This window comes from Myodes glareolus, chromosome 7, assembly GCF_982192425.1.
Source record: "Myodes glareolus chromosome 7, mMyoGla1.1, whole genome shotgun sequence".
Taxonomy (NCBI): Eukaryota; Metazoa; Chordata; class Mammalia; order Rodentia; family Cricetidae; genus Myodes; species Myodes glareolus.
The window spans coordinates 72,128,698-72,153,406 of NC_142032.1; the positions used below are offsets into that span (position 1 = coordinate 72,128,698).

Consider the following 24,709-nt stretch of genomic DNA (forward strand, 5'->3'; position numbering starts at 1 on the left):
GAAGGAAAAAAGGAAGGGAGGGAGGAAGGAAGGAAGGGAGGGAGGGAGGAAGGAAGGAAGGAAAAATGAAGGAAGGAAGGAAGGAAAAAAGGAAGGAAGGAAGGAAGGAAGGAAGGAAAGACTACTGTACTTGGAAATGGAGCAGGGCGAGGACTTGCACTTGGGCTGTGTGAATCTGGAGTCTCTTCGCGCTATGCTGCCTTGATGGGGCAAGGGGATTTCATGCAGTCTTCATGACTGCTCTTTTTGAGAATTAAACTTGTTTCATGCACATCCAACTATCATGACCAATGCAGTTCTGCGGCTTTAGTTGAACATTCTTTCATTTTATTTCAACGAGCATCTTTCCTACCTTTCCTCATTCTTAAAAACAATACATGCTTCTAGTGCATTTAATAGATTTTCTTCAGCTATGTTTTCCGTTTAATTCCAGGCTGTTCACGGACTCCCCTGGCTGCTGCAGGGGAGTAATTTAGATGTGAGTTTTGAGGTTTAAAAGTGGCCTCACAATCAGTGAGCGTGATTTTCCCAGTTGACTTCAGAGACCAAGGTTTGGCCTGTGCAGAATGCTTTGATTGTAGACACCTGAAAAGATTTTAGTTTATTTTTAGAGACTTATTTTTACATCCCTGTTTCTGTGTATGCCCCATGTGTGAAGGTGACCTCAGAAGAGAAGGAGGCATTGGGTCCCCTGGAGCTGGAGTTGCAGGCAATTGCAAGTCTATAAGAAAATGGGTGCTGGGAACTGGGTATTAAGAGCAGCAAGTGCTCTTAACCGCTGAGCCATCTCTCCTGTCCCAGGCACCTGAGCAGTTTCACGGGTTTATCGAGCTTGTCTTGGGTTCACTGTAGAGTTTCATGGAAGGGCGGACAGTCATACCGCATGATGGCTTCACGTGAACTCCTTAGCTCTGCTAATCGGAGCGCCTGCCAACACTCTCAGGCTCTCCCTTACCCACCACTAAAGGTGGGAACTAGTCGGGAACCTGACAAGTCACGGTTTCTTTTCATTTTTTTCCTCCCTCAAAACTACTTTAAAATGTAACTCTCATTTTACTGTTCTGTGTATAAATAGCCCTGGGCTGTGCCTGCTGGAATAGCAGCTGTAAGTCTATTGTCTTAGACTTGCTAAATGCTTACAGTTGTTTGGCTATGACTTTTTGATTTGCTTCCAGATGTTTCCTCACAGAGCTGGCTGCGGGTAGAGGGAGATGCAGCTCAGTGATGTGGTCTGAGAGTGAGTTGCTTTCCATAAAAGCCACCAAGCAAAGCCCTTCACGTGACGCCTGGCCTGTAGGAAGTATTCTGTAGACCTGACTGTCACCAGCCCTGGGGTGGGAACAACTGTCAGATGTGTTTAGTTGTTTCTTGGGGGATTTAAGTACTAGTAAGCCATATGGACATATTGCTAAGTATTAATTAATGTGCCTTTGGGATGCTGGCTATGGAAGATGGGACTATGAACTCATTTTTATCCCTCAGATGCTGCCTGGCTTCCTGTACACGTCCATTGATTGTTGAGGTGGTTGCTTCCTTAGTATTTGTAAATATGATCAACACATACTCACTCCCTTCTTCTTGCATTCAATGAAAACAGTGTCTCAATTTTACTTAAATATTATTACTACTTGTGTGTGTGTGTGTGTGCAGGTGTGTGTGTGCAGGTGTGTGTGTGTGTGTGTGTGTGTGTGTGTGTGTGTGCATGTGTGTGCAGGCACTGGCTCACATGTGGGGGTCAGAGGACAATTTTTGGGAGTTGGTTCTCACCTTCTGCTATGAGTTCCTGGCATGAAATTCAGACTTGCTCTGCAAGAACTCTTGCCTGCTGAGCCATCTTTGAAGGCCCTGTATCTTAATTTTGTTTTTAAGTAGATCTATCTTAAACTTTTTCCTTTTTATGGATACCAAAATATTACTTCCTATTGAGCCAATAAATATGATAATTCTGGAGCATGGAAGTTCATTTTATTTATTTCTTGACCTTTTGTTTTCCTAGAATTGCTTATGTTATTGAAAAGATTCCTCCTCCACGTCACACCAAGGCTGAGTCTGTGAAATGACTTCAGAATACTTTTCTGCAACGCTGAGGTTATGAGTGATTTTTCGCTAGCTTTTGCTTTCTGTGTTTCTGTGGATATCTTTTCAGGAGCCCTGGCTTGTTCACTTATTCATCTGTACAGCTACCATCATGAGACTTCATCATTCTGAGAATTCCAGGCTGAAAACCTGTCATAGCCTGGAATTCCCTCTGAGCTCCGAACTGAAGGACCCCATCTCACTGCCTGTAGCAAGGGGCTAGGGGTGGTAACCCTCCTAAAACAGCTCTCTGAGGGGCAATTCGTTTCAGCTCCATTTTGACAACCTGCGATGGCATTCTAGATTGTGTCTAACAACACCCTCTGGTAATTTCATGGAAATGCTACTTGAGCAATAAAATCTGGGGGAGAGGATTGTGAGAATCAAATAACCCAGCCCCCCAAACTCTCTCTCTCTCTCTCCCCCAAAATAACAAGCACTGGAGATCCAGGGTAACAAATGTGAGGAAGTTTATTTTACCTGGTTGAGCAACAACACAGATAGAGTGATAGGGTCCCTGAGTTCAGAGAATACTTTTTTCTTATAATCTGAATGCAGGTCTTGCCCTCCTTTCCCTCATTGGCTGCCATCGGTTGGGGTACAGTCTTAACATCACCTGTCACGTTTGTCTACTTCTCAGCAAACAATCATGCCTGGGTTTATTTATTCTATCCTGTTTATCTTTAAAGCTTTTAAGTTATAAGTCCTTGTCACATTTGTAGACTATTAGGTGTATGGTGAGACCTAACATTAGGGAAGCTTGACTATATTGATTATGTTTTATGCTAAATCCTTAGTTTGGATGGGGGCAACAAAACTATCAGGCATTAACAGGGTCCAGAGTTTTTGTTCATCTGTCATTGAATCTAAGCTTAAGGCAATTTTGTTTTGAAGAAGGGTGGTAATATTTCTATTTTTACACTGATGAATCTAAATGTGTGCTTATTATCCCATCACGATGGGTTGATTGTTAAGCATAAAATTCTAGGATAAAAGATCTTTAGAGAATTCTGAATTTATATTCTCTCCATTTTTGTAAGTACTGCTGTTGAGAATTCTGTCAGCATCTTTGTTCTGTGTTCTTTGTTTTTGTTCATGGGTGTGTATGCATGTGTGTGTGCACGCATGTGTGTGTGCATGTATGTGGAGGCCAGAGGTTGATATCAGATGTTTTCTTCTCTGCTCCCTACCTTATATTTTTAGACAGGGACTTTCAGTGAACCTGAAACTTTCTGATTCAGCTAGACCGACTGGCCCAAGAGCCCCCGGCTCCACCAGTCCCCACCTCCCTAGAGCTGGGGTTATAAACTCACACCATCCTGCCCAGCTTTTTATATGGGGTTCTGTGGCTCAAACTCAGGTCACACTGCTTGCCTGACAAATTCTTTTATTGACTGACCATCTTTTCTCCGCTTTTGTTCCCTCTTTGGTGGTTTCTGCTCCTTCTGTTTCTGATATTATGAGGTGTGATAATAACATGTCTTAGATTATTCATTGTGTTCTTAGGGTTTTGGATACCGAAATCTTTCAGATCGGGAAAATTATCTTACAATTTTATTCAGTAGGATTTCCCTCCCAAAAAGAATATTTTAGATTTCTTTCTCTGTTTTAATTCCCCCCAACTCTCTATTTTTGCGTGCTGTTTACTTTCTATGAGAGTTCCTCAGCTTCTTCTTTTTAAATTTTTGTTTCTAAAATTCAGTCATTTTCCTCATTTTCAAGAGTGCCTTCTTGCCCTTTACTTCTTCTAGAAAGTAACCTGTTCTTGCTTTATGCAAGTGAGGTCTCCTTCCAGAGACACCCGCTACAGTTTCCTAAAGCGCCTTTCTGTTCCCTACCACATTTGTGTTGGTTTTGTTAGCTCCTAAGTCCAACTGTGTGGTGCTCTCTAGCCTGACCAAGGGTGAGAAGAACGGAGGTGCCTGTCTGACTCCTCTGTGGGCTGACATTCCCCGAAACCTGTCACATTTCTCCTCCTGGCCCAGGATCCACAAATCTGGGTTTCATGACTTTTTTTTCATGGAAACAACTTTCCAGTTATCCATGGAGTTGAGAAAAGATCAGTTGATCCCTCATGGCCCTCGGGAAGCCGCCCCACTTCAGTCCTGCCCACCCCTCCTTCAAGACCCCTGCGCTCCCCTGAGCTTGTCTGGGGCTGGGTTCTCAGAGCTTTGTCAGGGAGTTGTACTTCTGTCTCCTGTCACTAAAGACTCCCAGCCCTGGCTCTGTCTTCATGTGCTGTGATTTAGGGAAGACACATGTCTTTGAATTTTACCAGAGACTAAAGCCGTATTTTGTATGTTGTTTTGTTCAGAGGATTTTTTTATTTTGAGGGACGGACAAAGGGAACCTAGCATGTTTTCCCCAGCACCCTGAGGTGAATGCATTATCTGACCTCTCAAGAGGATCCTGTTAGGTGGTCTCTTTGCTACAGACCTCCAGCCACATTTAACCTTCACAAAAATGAGACTTTTGTGTGCCCTGCAAATGTCTTGTGTAACTTGATTGCCTTGAGAAAATTGCATTAGTTCTCAACTTATTTGCTGTCATAGTAGAAAAAATAAATTACACCATACTAATTCTGTTTTTCAGACGCGCTTATCCTTGAAGGAATCAAATCTCTTATTTTCAACATTTAACGGGAGGCTTTCCAAAATGTAGCAAGTGTTTCCCTAACTTCTTTATTTTTAGGTTTTTTTTCCTAAAATTATGTTTATCGTTAATGCACAGGGAGGTAAGCGCAAGTCAGAGGACAACTTGAAGGAGCCAGTGTTCTCTCTCTATCATGTGTGTCCTGGGATTTGAACTCGGGTCTCTGGATTTTTGTGGCAGGTGCCTTTACCCCCTCAGCCCTCCTGTCAGCTCTCCTTAGCATCTTAAACATAGGGATGAATGTTCTCATTTTCTGGTTTCTCAGAGGCATTTCACTAGTACCGTTTATTACCCTGTGGAATAATTTGGTGACCTCTCTGCATGCTTGCTTTTTAAGTTCCTAATTGATTTTGCAGCGATGGCTATAATTTCCCAGTGAGTCATCTCCACCAGCCGGAAACATCCCCGTCTCTCCCTACCCCACAAAGAAACCAACACTGTGCTCTATTTAATTGACTGGCTGCTGTGCCTAGAACGAATGGAGACTGGCAGCAGAAACAATATTTCTAGGCTGGTAAAGCCAGGAACCTTAAATGCAATTCCATGCCCTGGTCAGCTGATGAGGAGGAGCATGCTGACAGCCCCGGCTTCTAGGATTCTACTTTCAAGCCAGCACACTGCTCAGTGCTCATCGGCCTTATCTTAGAGCAGAGTCCACAGCTTCGTTTTACTCAGGTGGCTCTGTATGAAGCAGTTGCGCATTGCACATGTCAGGTGACACCCTTTCCCCTAGATGCGATAGCCCCCAGTGACACAGACATTGCCACATTATCCTCAGAAGGGCAGGGTGAATGCCTGTTGAGAACCTTAGATCACCGATCTCCTTTCTTCTGAGTTCATAGCCATTTCCTGGATGTTTTAAGTTGGATCAAAATGTGACGGCAGTGAACTGGAAGAGTGGCCTAATTTCCTGGATCCTGTAAGATGTGAAATAATTCATTAAGCACTCATGTTTCTACCTGTTGTCAGTGCTAGCCAACCAAATTTTCCTGTTTTAAATATTCTGACAACTAACGTTTATGGAGCACTGTTTTGTTTCGGTATACGTGTGTGTGCATGAGCATGCATGCATGTATGCGTGTGTGCATGCGTGTGTGTGTGTGTGTGTGTGTGTGTGTGTGTGTGTGTGTGTGTGTATAGAGGTATAGAGGCTGATGGTTAACTGTTGAAGGAGGTTAACTATTGGTTCCCAGCCACTCAGAACCAAAATAATCACACAGAGACTGTATTCATTAAATCAGTGCTTGGCCCATTAGCTCTAGCTTCTTATTGGCTAACTCTTACATATTAATTTAACCATTTCTATTAATCTGTGTGTCACCACGTGGCTGTGGCTTACCAGCATCTGTCTCCAGCGGGGCTACATGGCTTCTCTCTGACTCTGCCTCCTTTCTCCCAGCATTCAGTTTAGTTTTTCCTGCCTACCTAAGTTCTGCTCTATTATAGGTCCAAAGCAATCCTTTATTAACCAATGGTATCCACAGCATATAGAGGGGAATTCCAGAACAGTTAACTGTATGGGCATCTTCCTCTACCAGTCTCTACCTTATGTTTAAGACAGGGTCTCTCACTGAACCCAGGACTTACTAATCCGCTAAATGGGTGGGCCATTGTTTTCCAGGGTTCTTCCTGTTCCTACCGCTACCCTAAACACTAGAGTTACAGACCAGTTACAGACACCATGACCAGCTTTTATGTGGCTGCTAGAGATGGAACGCACATCCTTACACTTTACTGACTGAGCCATTTCCTCAGTCTTGGGCGAGCATTCATTATTTGAACTCGCACTTGACGATGGCCATTGATGAAGAAAGGATTATGGCCCCGACATTGACTGATACCTGTGAACCAGGACCCATCTATCCAAATCGGGAATGTCAGTTGGGACTCAGGGCCTGTGGTGTACATCCTTGGAACATGCTGTCTGCCAGCATCTGGGTGGCGGCTATCACTGTGGTGCCATGTGTGGGCTTCAGCCTTCAGTCTGCTCTCGTACTTGAGGATGAGGTGCACACACCTTTCCCCTTCTATACTGGCTGCTTAGCAGAGGTTCAGCGAAGGTCTGAGCTACCAGAGGAATGAAGCTTTAAAGGGCTGTCTCCAGGGCTTTTACGAGAAGAGGAGGAACCACAACAGAAACCTAAGTGCATGTTCTAGTTTCTTGAGAGGGCACAAGTTGTGACATTACAGGTCATTAATGTGCTGCAAATCTCTGTCATTAGGAGGATAATTGCCTTCCACTGTAGGGAGGAAGTGGCTGGATAATTATAGCCGGAGGCCTGGCATCTCGCCTCCCTGCTGTCTGTCAGGGCTGGAAACTGAGATGCTGTGCAGCAGACACCAGGTTTCTTAGTGATTAACCTACTTCGGTATCCAGCGCCAGTGCAAATGTTTCCTGATGGTTTCAGGAGACTGCACCATCACTGTCACCGATGTCTCCAAGGCCACCTGACCATGACGTCTCGGTTAGTTTAGAGCTTACTTTCTGAGGAGTATTGATTAGGAGTTCCTGTGACTCACGGTAGCTTGAGATGGCAGCGCATGTTGAAGACAGTATGTTGTCCACATTCTACCCTTTGCCTCGAAGGTCATTGAGGGTGGTGTCTGAGCTCGCTAGGGATGCATGGGCCAAGTTTGATGCTGGTAAGAAGCTGCTGTTGGTTTTTGTCAGTTTGTCCCAAACCTACACATATCTTGGAAGAGAAAATCTTGATGAAGAAAATGCCTCCATAAGATTGGCCCACAGGCAAGTCTGTAGGGCGTAGTCTTGGTTAATGACTGATGTAGAAGGGCCCAGACAACTGAGGGTGGTGCCAACCACAGGAGGGTGGGAGTGAGTGGTATAAGAAATTGAGCTGAGCAAGCTATGAGGAGCAAGCTAGTAAGCAGCATTCCTCCATGGTCTCTGCTTCAGTTCTTGTCCCCAGGTTCCTGCTTTGACTTCTCTCCGTGATGGACTGTGACCTGAGATGTGTAAGCTGAAATTAACCCCTTTCTGTCTGAGTTGATTTTGGTGATGGTAGTTTATTGTAACAAAAGAAACCTAACTAAGACCGCTTGTTAGCTCATGTAGTAATTGGTCTAGGGTTCTGCTAATGGGGCTTGGAGCCCAGTTGTATACATAGCTGGGCCCTGCACTTCATATTCGGCTGCTCATGCTCATTAGAAGCCAATCTGTCCTAAAAGTTCACTAAAAAGTCCTCAAAAATAAAGACAATGGGAGAAATAGAGATGACAAACTGACCTATTATTTTCTTTAAAAGATTCATGTGTGTGTGTGTGTGTGTGTGTGTGTGTGTGTGTGTGTGTGTGTGTGTTGTAGGCATTGTTCTCATGGATGTAGGTTCCTGTGGAAGCCAGAAGAAGGCATCAGATCCTTGGGAACTGGAGTTACAGGCAGTTGTGACCCACCTGACAAGGGCTGCGGGACCCCAATTCTGGTCCTCTGCAAGAGCAGCCACTTTTAAAGACAGAGCTGTCTCTTCAGGCTGTGATGACCTGTCATTCTAAGATTTGTACTTTCTTCCATCTGGCTATAATCATATAAAGTACTCGCAGAAAAATAAAACAGAATTCATGCAGACTGAGTCTAGTAAATCAGAAGGCTTCTCTTGACTCAATGTCCTTAATTAATTTTTTTTAAAAAAATTCTGTCGAGGAATTATATCTGGAATTATATCTCTTTAAATGGTGGGAGGACAGGCATAACTACAGAGCATGAATTTGACCTACCTTGGAAATACAACTACAAAATATTTACCATATTAGTGAGTAATAGTGAACACATCAAATAAGTTTAATGGTCATGGATAGATGCTCACTAGTCAGGACTTACACTTTGGGGCCAGCTCCACGTTGCTCCTGTCTTTGGGGGAGTCTCTGTGTGCTCTCAGGGACTCAGTGGAACTGTCCTTAAATGCTCCCATGGCGGTTTGCTCTGAGTCCCCGAATAGCACCTGCCTCCCTGTGCTCCAGTTCTTGTTGCTGTAATTGCTTGCTGCCTGGGTGGTGAGGCTCCCCAGCACCTGGTGTGTGGGTGGATGAGCTACTTTTCTCATCGCTGGGACAAAACACCTGACTAATGCAGCTTAAAGAAGGAAGCGTTTATTTTGTCCCACAGTTTGAGGGTTCAGTCCATCCAGGTGGGAAGGTATGGCATCAGGAGCGTGAGGCGGTGGGTCGCATTATGTCCACAGCCAGGAAGAAGAGAGTGATAAGGCCTGGTGGTTTCGTACTTTCCCTTTTTCATTTAGTCTGGGACCCTAGCCCAGAAATAGCACAGCCCACATTTAGGGTGAATCTTCCAAACCCAGTTAACCCAATCTAGAAACTCCCTACTAGACCCACCAAGAATTTTGTCAAGTAGTTGATTCTAGATCTTGTCAATCTGACAATCAATGTTGCCCGCCGTCATGAAGGGTACGTAGGACATGGGTTTTTGTATGTTGAGTGGATAACCTAATAGGACCTCATTAAATTTAGTCTTTCACACTGGCCTAGAAGAAGACATGCTATACTGAGCTAGTCCCAACTTGTAAATACTTGACAACTCCCTCTCATGGTTTAGAATAAGGAGTTCATGGCGCAGTGGGTTTTCTTCTTTCCCTTCCTCATTTCCTTCTCTCGTCCTCTCTCCCTTCCTCTCAGTCTCAAGACAAGATCTATCTTAGTCATCTTCACCCAAAGGTCTTTCTGAACACGCTTCTCTTCTTTCCAGGCAGGCATTAATGAGAATGACTTTCATGATGGGGCTTGGTGTGCTGGCCGGAACGACCTCCATCAATGGATTGAAGTGGATGCCCGACGCCTGACCAGGTTCACGGGGGTCATCACCCAAGGAAGGAACTCTCTCTGGCTGTAAGTGGGTCCGGACCCGTGCCTGTCAGACCCTACCTTCCACCTATCACTTGAAGGGAAACTGACGAGCATCAACTAATGAGGAGTGACTGGAAGGTGGCCAGGGCTGAATGTACCCCAACCCCCATGCAGGGTTCATTGGAAATGGAGGATGGAGTGGACAAAGGTCCAGCCATAAATAAGCCCTCGAGGCAGGTGGCTGCTAGCTTGGAACCCTACAAAAGGTTGGTATCTGGACAAATGGGTTAAACTCAGCCTGAGGTAGGGACTCTCAGCAAACAATGAGTACATACATGGTCTTGGGAGGAGAGAGGAACCATTCAGTGTCTGGAAGAAGGACTAAAAGCCTTGGTGTGTTTCCAAATAAATGACCACTTGAGAGGTGTTATAAAGATGAACCAGCTGAGACCTGGGGATGAGACTTGATCTTGGGATTAGAGCTATAATAGTAACAAGGATGGTCTGATAGCGACCCCACGAGATGGCAATAGTCTCTTAAAACCGTCCATCTTGGATAGGGATGCAGCTCAGTTGGTAGCGTGTGTGCTTATTATGCTTGGATCCCTGGGTTCCATCCCCAGCACTGAATAAAACTGGGAGAAGTAATGAACGTATGTAATCTCAACAGCTGGGAGGTACAGGCAATTCAAGGCCAGTTTTAGCTCCCGTGTCAGCTGCCTTTCTAAAACCCAGGACCAAGTCAACTTACAGAAGAAAGGGCTTATTTGGGCTTATGGTTCCTGAGGGAAAAAGGACCCATCATGGTTGGGAGACAGCAGCCATGGCAACCGGAACATCAAGCAGAGAGCTCATATCTTGAACCATGAGCAGAAAGAGGAGAGAGTGAAGTGGGAATGGTCTGAGGCTTTGAAACCTCAAATCCAGTGCCCCGTGTTGCGCTTGCTCCAGCAAGGTCACATCTCCTGGACCTTCGCAAACAGCACCACCTACTGGGAACCAAGTGTTCAAATGTCAGAGCCTTCTGGGTGTGTGTGGGGGGGGGAGGGGGACATTCTCATTCAAACCACCACAGCTGTATAAAGAGTTCAAGGCCGAGTTGGGCTCCCTGAGACCTGGTCTCTACACAAAACAAAACAAAGCAGAAGATACCAGAACAGAATAGAAGGGAACATCTGTCTTACCGTGTCTTAATACTATGGAACACGATTCTGCTTAAAGATGAAGGGAATTCTGGGTCATGTTGTAAGGGAATCAACCTTGGGGGACAAGATGCTAAATGCAATTTAAAAAAAAAATCCTACATAAAAGGAAGGATACCAGACAATTCTGCTCACACAAAGACCGAGAATAATCAGATTCTTAGAGAAGGAAAATAGGTTGGTGGTTGTTTGACACTGGGAGGTGGGTGAGGGCAAGTTTATATTTGTAAGTAAAGAGCTAAAATTCGGAATGGTGGTGGTGATGACGGCAAGTCAGGGCAGGGGGACTTAGCGTCACAGGGCGCACACTAATCAAGGCAGTATGAGGAATCCTGTGGCCTGGAGATTTTGTGAAAATAAGTATGTATTTCTTCTTATTATAAACATAACACTGTAACATCTAGAAGCATCAACACACACACGCATGCACCTATACAGGCATGCACATATGAAAACTCCACCCTCCCTACCTCAGGGAGGTTATGAAAATGAATGACTCTGACCATGAGTCCTGGGCGTGCAGAAATGGGGCCTCAGCAGGTCTCAGTGTGGTCAACAGGGCACCAGTGACTTCTGAACTTGAGTGAGAAGTCTTCAGGTTCCTCTATACTTGCCTACACTGAGAAGTCAAGGACCTGAAAGTTCCATGTTTCAGCATTAGAAAACGGCTTGTGGGATTCCACTGAGATCCCTTCCTCCTGGCTGTTCCCATCCCTTCACACTGCTGCGACCCAAAGTTCCATTTCTTGGCGTCTTTCAACATTTACCAATCATGTAAAATCAGAGTATGGCTTGCTAATGAGGCTGTCAGTGTCAGTAGGGCAAAGGCCAGAGATACAGCCTCATGCTGCTGCCTGGGGGGTTCTTTCCAGAGACTTTTACTCTGGTGAAGACAGGATTCATGACGTTGCTGCAGGAAAACATTTCATGAGTCTCTCTGAAGTTTATTAGAAAGAGATGAGAGCACAGGCTTCTGATGGGCACCCAGAGAAAGAATAAGGCACACCTAAGCATTGGCTTTGAGCTTCTCAAGAGAGAGTCACGTTTGCGTGTCTTTACAATAGCCATATACGTGGTTTTGGTGGTTTCTGAAGTGGTTCAATTTCCAAGGATAGCCAAGGGACTTCCATGAGACGCTAAGGTTGTTCCTGGTGTATACTGGTTGATCACACTGTATTCCCAGTCAAGAAGCGCAGAGTGAAGAAGGCAAGCTGCTACTCAGCTCCCCTCCCCACTTTTATAGTCTTGGATCCTAGTTAGGGAATGGTGCCACCCACAGTAGGCGTGTCTTCCCACTTCATTAACATAGTCAAGATAACCCCCAGAAAGCCTGCCCAAAGGCCCATCTCCTAGATGTCTCTAGATTGTGTCAAGTTGACAGTTGACACTAACCAACCCAGAAATTAATTTTAAGTTTGGAAGTGGTCAACATTAATAACCAAACTGGGACAAGACTTCGCATCTGTGGTCACAGTTAGCCCGCTGTCCTGATTCCTGGCCCTTCAGTGTTTCTGGTATAGATTTCTGGTGTAGTATTTCAGGTTCTCTTTTATGGGTTGCTATCTTTCTTCTCAAGAGTCACTGAGAGCCTTGCTGATAGAGGCCATGCCCTGACATTTGGGGAACCTGTTCAGAACATGCATCTGTCCAATGCCCAGCAAGTGACTCCCTCATAAATGAACACTGTTAAATCAACAGTGATCATACTCTTGTATGGCGACAGTTGTCTGGCACTAACTCGTCTCCTGCTTTCCTATGTATTTCTTTTTAGTATAAAGACAACATTGTAGCCTCTAATAGTGTTTTAAAACATTACCCATTATCCCACCGTCTTTATATCAAGGGATTTTTTAAAGTATACTGCATATTCAATTATGTTATTTTTGACTTAATATATCCACAACATTTTCATGCTGTGATTCAGATTTCATAGTGATTTAATGGCCTGTGATTTACTCAGCCATGGCTTGCAAAACTGTCCTGATTTCTTGCCATGTTTTTCATATCAACCGAAGACTTTTTGTGCTTTTTCCTTTATTTGAATTTTATTATTCAATATTTAATATTATTTTTAAACTTATATTATTTTCAGAGCTGGGATAACACTTGCAGTTTGGCAACATCCAACTTTTTTTCTACTCTGAGTATTACACTCAACTTCCTTTGCTCTTTAGTGGCAGCTATGCATATATTCATGCATGCCAATGCATGCTCCGTGCTATGCCTTTTGCCCTCCTTAATGGCATAGTATCACATGACAGTGACTTTTTACTGCTTAGATTCTGAAAGCTGTTTTGGGAGGAAGGCTTGAAAGCTGGGTTGCTCAAGGGAAAACGAGAAAGCAAAGACTGTTGTGAGGTAATCAAGAAGGGATGAGGGGCACTGATGGTCATGCTTAGCTATTAACCTGTCTGGGCACTGTCATCGGAGATCAAGTCGGTGGGTTATTACAGGATTAGAAAATGAGAGTGAGGGAAGTACAGGGCTCCCGTTTCATTTGAACTACAAACACAAGGGAGGTGGGGATGATCAGGAGATCGCAGTGGAACAATATCTCTCTGTAGCTTCGGACAGGGACATCTGAGTGGGGGAGGTAAGTGGTAGAATTACTCCTAAGAGTCAGATTTTTCTTAATGTCTAAATCTATTTCAACTCAAATTATCACTCAGGGATAATGACATGAAGAAATCTGATGAGATCCAGTGTATGTTACCTCCTGGACTAGTTCTGTCTCCACTGAGGGCCAAGCAGGAATTAGATGGGGGACATGTTCTGGTATCTGAACTTTTCCCTCCCCCAATGCATGGATACTGCTGAAGGTAAAAGGGTCTATTGCATTGTGGTCATGAGACATCTTAAATACTTGCAGTTGAGGATGACCAATCCCTTTCTGTTACCCTGATTCCTGACCCATACTGTTTCTGGTACGAACACATTTTAGGGTTTTTGTCTTTCTTTTCAGCAGTTACTGAGAGCCTTGCTAAGAGAGACCACACTCTTGTATTTGGGGAACCTGACTAGAACTAGGCACCTGACGGATGCCCAACAGATGACTCCCTGTTAAATGAGTATTATTAAATCAACAAAGGTTCGTTCACCATGACTGGTAATGAGTTAATTGATCTGTGACTGCAAATGACTGAGAGACGGTTTAAAACAGAGTGAATAAAAGGAGAGGAAGTTAGGTTGGAAAATGGCAGACTTCTTAGAGATGGAGGGTTCCTGCCCTAACATCATGGCTCCTGCAGGTTATGCAGACTTCTTCTTTGAACCTCAGTTTTCTGTCCACTAAAAAGGGTTCATTTTCTACCTTATACATGTGTGTGTGTGTTTGTGTGTGACACATGTGCATACATGCACTTAGGGTTAGAAACAATTACATTAAGATACTTAAAATTTAACAGAGCACATAGAATTCCCCCTCCCATTCTTTGCGTTTATCTAGATCAGCCTATTTCTAGTTTTATTTTTAGTCATGGGTTCTTCTCCCAAATGCAACATTTATTGGAAGTGTTTAGAAATGATGGGCTGGGAAATCACATTGTATGGTTCAAGGGGGAGGACTATTGCCTTCCCAGGCCTCCACACTCCCTGCCACGGAACCTCCCATCGGACAGATTCCTCAAGCGTCTCTGTACGAGACATCCTGGCTGCTTACATGTCCTGTGCAGGTGGCAGTCTGTTCACTCCCTCACATGCTAACTGCTGTGCGGCAGAGCCCAGGCAGACACGGGATTCAGAGCAATAAGCAAAGCTAGAGCCAGGCACAGAGTTTGCCTTTTGCAATCGAGAGTGAAAGAGAGAAGAAAGGACTTGGCAGCTCTTTGAGTTTTCCAGGTAGATGTTGCTGCACTAGGGGACGTGGCCCGCTTGGTAGAGTGCTTGCCTAGCATTAAAGAGGCCCTGGGTTGGATCCCCAGCAGCGTGTATAAGCTGGATGTGCTGGTGCACACCTGGAATCCCGGCACTCAGAAAGTGGAGGCAAGAGAATCTGAAGCCTATGGTTCTTTTGTGCTACATAGTAAGTTGAGCCAACCTGGGCGACATGATACCTGCCTCAAGAAACAAGAAAAAAACCAAGCAAGCAAGCGAACAAACAGAAAGCTAGCTTCTTGCTATGTGTTAAAAGGAGAAAGCACTTTACAAATGTACATTTCAGAATATTATGGTGGAAGTGAGAAGAGAATCAACAGAAAAATTGTTTGAAAAAGGCTACAAAGAAACCCAATTCTTTGTTTGCTAATAAATATAAAATAAAAATTATTTAATTAGTAGGAAAAGACATTTAAAAATGCTTTCCCCTTATAGGACTGCCATAGTTGATAGTTTAAAATGAACATCTGCATTATCATTTGTTTCTGGCATTCTCTGTGTGTTTATTAATTAATTCATATGACATTTCTTGAGCACTCTGTACTAAGCAGAAAGTTGTAAATGTAAGCAAGGCTTGTTCCTGCCTCCAGGGAGTGGCCTACTAGGAGAACCAGTGTGCTATGGGGGCTTCAAGAGTGGGCAGCTATCATACTGACTGGAGGTGGGTGGAGCTCCCTTTGGACTTGTGACAGGAATGAGTATGATACCCTGAGGTCCTGAGGCATGGCTGCCACATTTCCCCTCCACCAGTTCACATTCAAGCTGATGACAAAGTCTGCAATTTCAGCCATAATAATTCTTTCAACTAATTTGAAGCTCTCTGGAAGTTATAAAATATAATTGTAATGATTTTCAGTAATTTATATTCTTCAGCAATAGAAGTTATCATTCCTCACTGCAAAGCCATTCGGTGGAATGTTAGTGCCCCAATAAAAACCAATCTTTCATTTCCCTAATGACAGAAAGTATATTAGACATCTGAGTGTTGCAATTATAACCAGCCTGATGATTGAAAAGTTAATTACTCTGCTCGAGGTGAGTCAGTGCTTCTAAGGACTTGGAAGAAATGTAGACAGTTTTTTAAAACCGAATTCTTTGTTCTTCAACTGTTTAATGGAGAAAACCATCTGTTTATTAAGTAAGGCCGTTATTCGAGCACTGGGTTTGTGTTTGTAAGGTGTTGTGGGGAGTGGATGAAGGGACCTATAGAAGGTTGACCAGTTGGCTGAATTTGGAGCAAGTATGCAGAATGATTAGTAAGATAAATGGACCTCTAGTCATAAGTCAGGCTTTGTGCCCAAGAATACAAAGAATTGGCAGGGTCGTGTACAGGCCCAGGAAGTTAGTAAGGCATTTGGAGTGGGATGTCTTAGCAGAATTTTAGGGAACTAGTTTTATTGAGAAGGGTGAGGCACCCAAGCCTAGAAGAAGATAGGATTGAAAAGACAAGTTATTATTTCCTTCATGGTCACACATTGACCATGAAGTGAGTGGAATTTGTGACAGACAGCTACACAGGCTCCCAAGGTGCTCTGAGATGCTGTGAGACTGACAAGAGCGGGTGGGATCACCTGGAAAGAAGGACGGGTTCCTATTCCTCTGCGACCACCCAGGTGAGGGAACAACTGGCTTTACAGTTTGGGGGAAGGGCTCTCAACAGAGACTGAGTGTGACAGGCTTACCGACAGAAACCAAGAAAATGAAAGATCTATGTTGGGCAACAGCCTAGGGAGTTTCTCCATCCAGTCTCAGCGAGGGCTCAGTGGATGTGGGAACACACGGACTTCTCGTTATTCCTTGGACTGACTATCTTGGTGGTTTGTCTGCAGGGAATGGTGGCATTGCTGGCGGCGGTGATGCCGCAGGAGTCCAAGGGCACTGGGGTGCTGCTAGCACACACCCCGCGCTAGGAGGAATGAGGTGGGACTTGCAGTCCAGTCCTAGTGGTGCATGGGTTAAAGTCAGAGGCCAGGTTGAAGGGGTTTCTGGGGGATGTCAGGCTGAAGAAGTGATGGAGGCTTGTCTGGGGACAACAGCGCAAAGGACCGGTGGCTTAGGGAGTGAGCAGAGGACAGAGTGCGGAGTAAGTCTGGGGATCCTGAGGCTGAAAAGGTGGTGACTTCCGTGTTTCCTGCTGGCAAAGGGTGCTCAGGCTGAGATGTACAAGGAGAGTGGAGGGTACAACGAAAGGACAGCATGGTCACAGCAGAAGGAAGAGCGAAGGTGGGAGGAACAGAGCAGTTGAAGAATGACTGGATCAGGCTGGTTCAGTGAGGGCAGGGGCTACTGGAAAGCTCAGCACCTGCTCAGGGTTTCATTTCCAAAGCAGTGTGCTCAGCGAGTGCCTCTCTCTCCCTCCAGGAATACCTGGCTTTCTGCATTTCAGGGGACCCATCCTTCATCACTGTCACCTTACCCCAACTCAGAGGGTCTGGGGCCCACAGAACAGTTTGCCAGGGCTCAGAGGGAGGAGACACTAGGGCCCTGCATTCCAGAAGGGGGAAGGGAGCCTGGAGGCCCCCGAAGGGGAGAATTGTGGGAGGCTTCATCAATCTTCATCCGTCTCTTCTGGAGGGAGGGAGGCAGTGTGTCTTCAGAACACATCATGCTGGGTCTTGCCCTTGCTTAATGGGGAAATGAGATGTCAGGCACCTGTGCAGTGCCGGGGAGAGACTTTCCACACTCCCTTCTAACTCCTGGGAGAACTGTCAGCTTCTGAGCAGGAGAGTTTGGCACGATCTCAAAGGGTTTTGATGAAAACACTGTCAAGTTCAAGTTCAAGTTCAAGGCGAGGCGCAGTCTTTTCTTCATCCTGTGCTCTATTTTACCTACGCAAAGGTAGTTGTTTAAAACCAAACAGAGATTTCACAAATGCCTCCCACACCTCCTACTTGGGTTTCTGGGTGTCAGTGACTGAGGAATGAGCTCTCGGATGGTGACATGTCTGAAGTAGAACAACTGTAGAGTTGGCTCCTGGGATGGAAGCTTCCCCCTACTTTTCTCAAGAGCCCTTGTGCCTGGGTGGGAAACCCTGTGGGTGATTGCTGGCACCTGGCCGTCTCTCACTGTTGTTTTTAGGAGGGAATGACCTGTTTGCAGCAGGACCTTTTCCTTGTTGCATTAGACACTTGTATTATTGACCTGGCAAGATCCCCAACAAGAGCAGCTTCAGAAAGGGAGGGTCTCTTTTGGCTCAAGGACATAGTCTACCCTGGTGGCAAGAGACAGCAGTGGGAGCTTGTGCACAGTCCTGCTGATGCGGGCTCAGATCCCAGTCCATGGAAGGTGCCACCCACGGGTAGAATGGCTGTTCTAACCTCAGTTTACGTGATCTAGATAGTCCCTCAGAGGGATCACAGAGGCTTGTCGCGTAGGTGACTCGATTCTGTCGAGTTGATGATCAGTATTAATGGTCACAGGCCGTGAGTTGATGCTCTGCCCCACAAGGCCCTGTTGAACTGGCTCCCACTGCACAATTGTTCTGACCTCACTTCTCTCACGCTGCTCCTAGCCTGGAAGCCCCTCTTTTGCTCCACAGATCCATCATGGACGCCGCTGCCTCTGGGCCTGTGCACCCGATGTTCTCTCTGCTGGAAGAGTGAGAGCAAAGTGCTTTGAAGCCAACAGCGACAGCAGCTTCTACACGACAAACTCTGAGAGCTGGCACCTCCTTCCTTCTCTGCACCCTTACTTGACTTTCTTTGTTCCCGCCCACCACTCATGTGTTTTGTGCTGCACCGATGTTGTCTAACAAAGATATCCCTGCTGCCATTTAAGATACAGAGGATGGGGCTATGAGCAAGCCTGGAGGTGGGTTCTCAAGGACACAGATCTTCCTCTGAACCTACAAGAGTAACTCAGCCCCACTGACACCTTGACTTCAAGACTCCCGACTTCCCGAGATGTGAGCAGACAAGCTTCTCTTATTTAAACCAGTAGCTTTACAGTGCCCGAAGAAATCCAACAGGGCTACAGTCCAGAGGGTTGGGGCCAGCAGAGGTCCTTCAGCAGCCCTCCCAGCTCCATCGGTTTGTTGTCTGCTGCCGGCTGGGCCATGATGCACCTTTAGCTGTAGGTGGGGCTCCTCAGGCATCCAGCAGGGGCAGCACCAGCATGCATCTCCATTCTCTGGCATCCACAAAGGCCTTTCTTTTCCAATAATTGCCTATGTGGGGACTCCAGATTTGGGAGTCCTTACCTACTTTCTATTTGTGCTTTTAGCTCTCTTCTGTGGGTCTTTCTGCTTCACCCTCTGCCCAGATATATTGCCCCCGGCCCCAAAGTGATGTTTCTCTATTGTCTCCATGTGGACAAGTTAACTGGAGGTAATGGAAAACAGACAGACTCAGGAGTTTACAGAACTCTTCCTGCATTCCCAAAAAGTCCTGGTAACCAATCTAAAGTGAAAACTACAATACATCAATGGGTTGATATTTCACACAGGCTCCAACATTTGGTCACACTGAGAATGTGGAGGAACCATTTGGCCAGGTGATTACCATTCTAGCAGAGATGGAGGGAGGAGGTGGAGTTGGGGAGAATAAGCGTGGACTCTTTTTCTAACTACTACAAGCAAGATAAAACCTTCTCTTTTATATTTTATTTGCAGCAGTGGGGGAGGCTGGTCTAGACCTCTTGGGATCATCAATTCTGCCCAAAGTCCAGGATTTGAGCCATTGACTGATGGAATGTGGCTTAGCCGGGAGGGAATGGGCAAGCAGAGAAGCAGCCAACTTTCTTGTGATTCCAACAAAGAACTAGCTCCAAATGCATCTTTTTTTCCAACTGAAGAGGAATTAGCTATACTTTCCTTACTTGTGTATGAAAGTGGGAGATGCCTAGCCCCTGTCACTTCTGAGGGCTGGGGGCTTCTCATAGATCTATGGTGGTTCAGTATCACCCCAAAATGCTTGGAACCAGAATTACTTTAGATTTTGTTTTTAAAGTGTTCACATGAAACATCCAGGATATAGAAGTCAAGGCTAAACATGAAATCTGTTCGTTTCTTATGCATTTTATACATGCAGCCTGAAGGTGATTTTGTTTAATATTTCTAGTGTAGATTATGCCAACCATAATCTACAACATGAGCTCGGGTGTAGAATTTTCTATTTATGGTATCCTACAAGTGCTCAGAAAGTTTCAGAGTCCAAGTTCCAGATTGGGGATGATTGACTTGAACTTGACTGTCTTGACATTTGGGATAGGATTTGGGGAGGTTCTATCTCTGGAGAGATGGGCAAAAGACACCGAGGCTGTGGAGTTCCAGGTGGGGCCTCCAGTGTGGTAGACCTCCAGTGTGGTGGACCTTCAGTGTGACGTACCTTCGGTGTGATAGACCTTCAGCGTGGTAGACTTTCAGTGTGGTGGGTGTGCTGAACCTTCAGTGTGGTATATATTCAGTGTGATAGACCTCTGGTGTCTGCGATCTTTCCTAAGTATCCTTTGGGCCTAGAAGATGCCATCCTTCAAAACACTGAGTGCTTATTTTTATGTGCGTATATATGTGTGTCTCTGTGGATAGTTTAAGCGCACCATAACTAACCAGTAGTTATGCTCACGGGAGCCTGTAGGCCAGAAGAGGGTGTCAGATACCTGTAAGAGTTACAGGCAGTTGTGAGCTCTGCCATGTGTACTGAAAACTGAACCCAGGCCCTCCGTCCCGGTGGCTTGTTTTATTACAGAACAGTTCTGCTAGAGGTCATGACTAACATGTACACAACCCCACTTTGACTGGGATTTAAGATGCTGATGTCTTCTCCAAATTACTCCTTTTTATAACACTTTGCTTAGGTTGTCTTTGACTGCACAGAACTTTTGAATGTTTCATGGTTAATATACCCTGTCTTTTAAGGTGTATGTTACACTTAGAGAAGATCAAACTGAGAACACTTTCTTCTCATGGCTGAATATCCCGAACCTTTGTTAAATATCAGTTCACCATAGCAGGGTGGATTCATGCCTGGCTCTCTATTCTACTTCCGAAACCTGTATATCTATCCCTCCATCCAGACCACATGGTCCCTGTATGCCTCCACCTTTCCTTTCTATTTCCTGCCTACTTTCTAATCCTGGGGGTTAAACCCCAGGACCGTAAGAGCAATAATGATTTCCACAGTTATGTAATGTTTGTAGTTGAGTAGACCGATTTGTCACACTTCATTCTATTTCAAAATTGCTTAGTTTGCTTAGATTCTTTGCCTTTGTATATTAAGTTTACAATAATCATGTTTATAGCTACAAAATATCAAACTGATTTTGAAAGGTATTGTGTTAAACCTGTGTATGAATTTGCTGAGAGCTGACATTTTTCTGTTGAATCTTTTGATACAGGACCACACACTATTTTTCCATGAAAAAAAATTTAGTTTCTTTCACCAAAGTTTTGTCACGCTCAGCACATGGATCTATTGTGTGTCCTGTTAGATTCACTCATAAGTAGTTAAATTTGTGTAATCCACTAAGCTAGCATGGCCCCCATTTGGCTGCGAAATCAATGGTACTGACATTAACATGCCCATAAGCTGCCATCCATGTGTGAATCAAGATGACATTGACCTGATTGGGGAATTTTTCTGTCTGGTTCCCTCTTTCCTCTGATTTACATACACACAGTATGTTTGCCCCTTCCTCTGATGAGCACACGCACACACACACACACACACACACACACAGTATGTCTGCCTCTTCCTCTGATGAGCACACACATACACACACACACACACACACAGTATGTCTGCCTCTTCCTCTGATGAGCACACACATACACACACACACACACACACACACAGTATGTCTGCCTCTTCCTCTGATGAGCACACACACACACACATACACACACACAGTATGTCTGCCTCTTCCTCTGATGAGCACACACACACAGTACGTTCACCCCTTTCTCTGATGAGCACACACACACACACAGTATGCCCAACTTTTTCCTCTGATAAATACACATAATATGTCTTGAACCTGTAGTGAGAGGCCTATACAAATCTAAACAGTGGATTCTTCATATTATGAAATCTATCCTGAATTGCCAAGGTATGACTTTGATCTAAAAGATGATAGTCTCTCTCTCTCTCTCTCTCTCTCTCTCTCTCTCTCTCTCTCTCTCTCTCTCTGTGTGTGTGTGTGTGTGTGTGTGCACGCACACACATGTAATGGTCTGAGAATTAAATCTAGTTCCTTGTCAGTGATAAGTAAATGTTCTACTGCTGAATTCTACCCACAGTCCAGTTTTATGTCCCATAAATCTCCAGCCATCTCTGAAAATTTTCAAATATTTGTGGTCATTTTCATTTGTGAGCAAAGGAGACATTAGAACAGGAAATAGCAAGGCTCCATTGGCCTAGGTCTCTGCTGAGACTGTAAAAAAGCAGCCAATTGAATGCCTAAGTGTCCTTTGGGCCTAGAAGATGCTATATTTTAAAACACCGAGTGATTATTTTTATGTGTGTCTCTGTGGATAGTTTATGCACACCATAACTAACCAGTAGTTATGCACACAGGAGCCTGTAGGCCAGAAGAGGGTGTCAGATACCTGTAAGAGTTACAGGCAGTTGTGAGCTCTGCCATGTGTACTGGGAACTGAACCCAGACCCTCCGTCCCAGTGGCATCTTTTACTACAGAACAGTTCTGCTAGAGGTCATGATTAGCATGTACACAACCCCATTTCAAGCCCCATTCTTCCAGTCTTGGGGGCCCCTGATCTTTGCAGGAGCCCACTCAGGTCTACAAATCCCCAGATTTGGATCTGCTCTCCCTCAGCTCTGCAGCCAGGCTCAAGGACAGAAAGCTGTCAGCACATGGAGTTTACTCCCTGGATGCCAACTTGGAGGCCCAGCAGGATGCTTCCAATCTTGACCAAGTGGTTGTTTTCTGGGGGGAAGGGGCTTTTTACTGTATGCTGGCTTCACATGAGGCTAAGAAATGGGTGATCCAGTGGTTTCCCCTAAGCATTTTGAAAATTAAAGTTAATTTTTAATTTTTTAAGTTATGCTGTAGGTATAACTTACCTTTTGTTAAGTTATACTGAAGGTTATTTCTTTTCGTTTTTTCAGAAAGCTTTATATATATATGAAATAACATCCATAGACTTATATGAGAACTTATATGAGGACTGGCAGAGTCCTCAGTTGACAGGGCCTTCAGAGCTCAGGCTGGCAATGGGAGAGGAAAGCCAAGTACTAAGAAAATCCCATTGGCCTTCTCTCCTTAGTGTCACAGAAAAATGTGGGCTCTTAACGGAGGAGGGGAAAAGAAATTCTGCTCTTCAGTCCTGTGCTGGATTTATAGCCATGACACAAACTGGCCTTGATTCTTCTTGCATGTGCGGGGAGAATCTGGCCTTGGAATGAGTTGAAAAGTCAAAGATGCCAGGGAGTGAAATGGGAATGAGATGGAGAGAGATGTGGGGGGTTATTTTAGATTAACATTTCATTTTGTTGTTGAAATAACCAAGTAACATTTCTGAGTTTTAGAAATAGTCTCCATTTCAGGTCCCCGGTCCCATTTCCTGGTCATCTGGGCAGCTACTGCAAAACCCTTAGCAGATATTTCTTCTGCTTCTTGCCTTCCTTCCTTTGTTCCTTTGTTCCTTCCTTCCTTCCGTCCTTCCTTTTGTCCTTCCTTTCTTCCTTCCTTCCCTTTCTTGTCTTTCAAGTTTTGCTTGCTGCTTTGTTTATTGTGCCCACACATGTGTGTGAAGACCAGAGGATGGCTTTGGGTGTCTTCATCTAATCGCCTTCCACTTTATTTTATTTATTTATTTACTTATTTTTGAGGCAAGCTCTCTCAGTGAACCTAGAGCTTGCAATTTCAGCTGGACTGACTGCCTCGTAAGCCCCCTGGATCTACTTGTATTCCAGCGCCCTGCCCAGTGCGCAGGTTCCAAGAACACGCTGTCTTGGCTGACTTGCCTGTGGGTGCTGGGGATCTGAGTTCCCCATGCTTACATAGCAAGTGCTTAGCTCACAGAACTGTTGCCCCAGCACATTCTGCCAGTATTTTTAAAGCCTTGTATTCTGGTTTAAATGGTCTCAGTACTCATTCTAATCATTTAATTACTACTCACTGACTTTCTATTGCACAAGGGGAGGATTTAGGTTATTTACCTAACTCCTCAGATGGTCAGTCTTGTCAGTCTCTTCCTCTCCTCCTCCTTCCCTCTCTCTCTCCCTTTGTCCCTCCTTTTCTTTTACCTTTTTTTCTCTCCCTTTCTCCCCCTCACTTCCCCTGCTCACCAAAAGTTACAGCAGGAATCTTTGCAAACTTAGTGCCCAGCTTTTACAAAGGTTAACGCTATGCTATTATTTCTGGACACCTGCGTGACCAGAGCACCACAAGCTCATTTTCCTTCATCGTGACGCTTTTGCTCTCATCAGAAGTTAATAGCCATTTCCCTTTTCAGCTTTCTTGGTTTCCTTCTCTCCTCCATCCCAGAGCTTCACAGTAGACCTGCAGATCTCCTCTGATATGAATCTGTGTGTATATGCAGCAGAGATGTGTGTATGCGTGCATGCATGTGACAGACACCAAATCGATACCAACAATTCGTTGTTTCATTTTCCTCCTGGGGCCATGTGGCCCGTGCTGGCTTCGAGCTGCTTCAGTCTTTAGAACTCTTTTGTCAGGCCCAGCTCTTGACCTTCCTTTTTCTCCGTGAGTCTCTGTTTTCTCTTTTGTTTTGCTGCGGCATGCCTTCTAGAAATGGAACATTCTGGCTCCTTGAATGAAATGTGTTTTGTTGATGTCACCCTGGATGGATGCTGGGAAGCGATTCTTCCTAAGAACTGCTGGCATCTTTACTGAGGTGTAATACCCCCCATACACAGCTCCCTCATTTGAAATGTGCAGTCCTGTGGGTTTTTATACATTTGTGAGATTGTACATCATTACTACAATAAATTTTTTAACTTTTGTTTTCCCAGAAGGAAATCCCACCCCATTATCTTTCGGAACTCCCACTGCCTCCCATGCCCCCTTTCCTGAAGCAGTCACTGACCCAAGACATCTGTTCTTGCAAACGTTGGCTTTTACTTCCTCAGTACAGTTTTCCTGATCATGCCAATGTCCCTTGTGCTAAATA

General features: G+C 44.9%; 1 protein-coding gene across 1 annotated transcript in view; it reads left to right on the top strand.

Moving 5' to 3' along the window:
* Cpxm2 (carboxypeptidase X, M14 family member 2) overlaps positions 1-24,709 on the top strand; it is a 115,106-nt gene that overhangs the window by 40,482 nt on the left and 49,915 nt on the right. Inside the window, exon 4 of the mRNA XM_087908348.1 lies at positions 9,446-9,585. Coding sequence (XP_087764474.1) covers positions 9,446-9,585 — 140 coding nt within the window. The remainder of the gene's footprint in view (positions 1-9,445; positions 9,586-24,709) is intronic.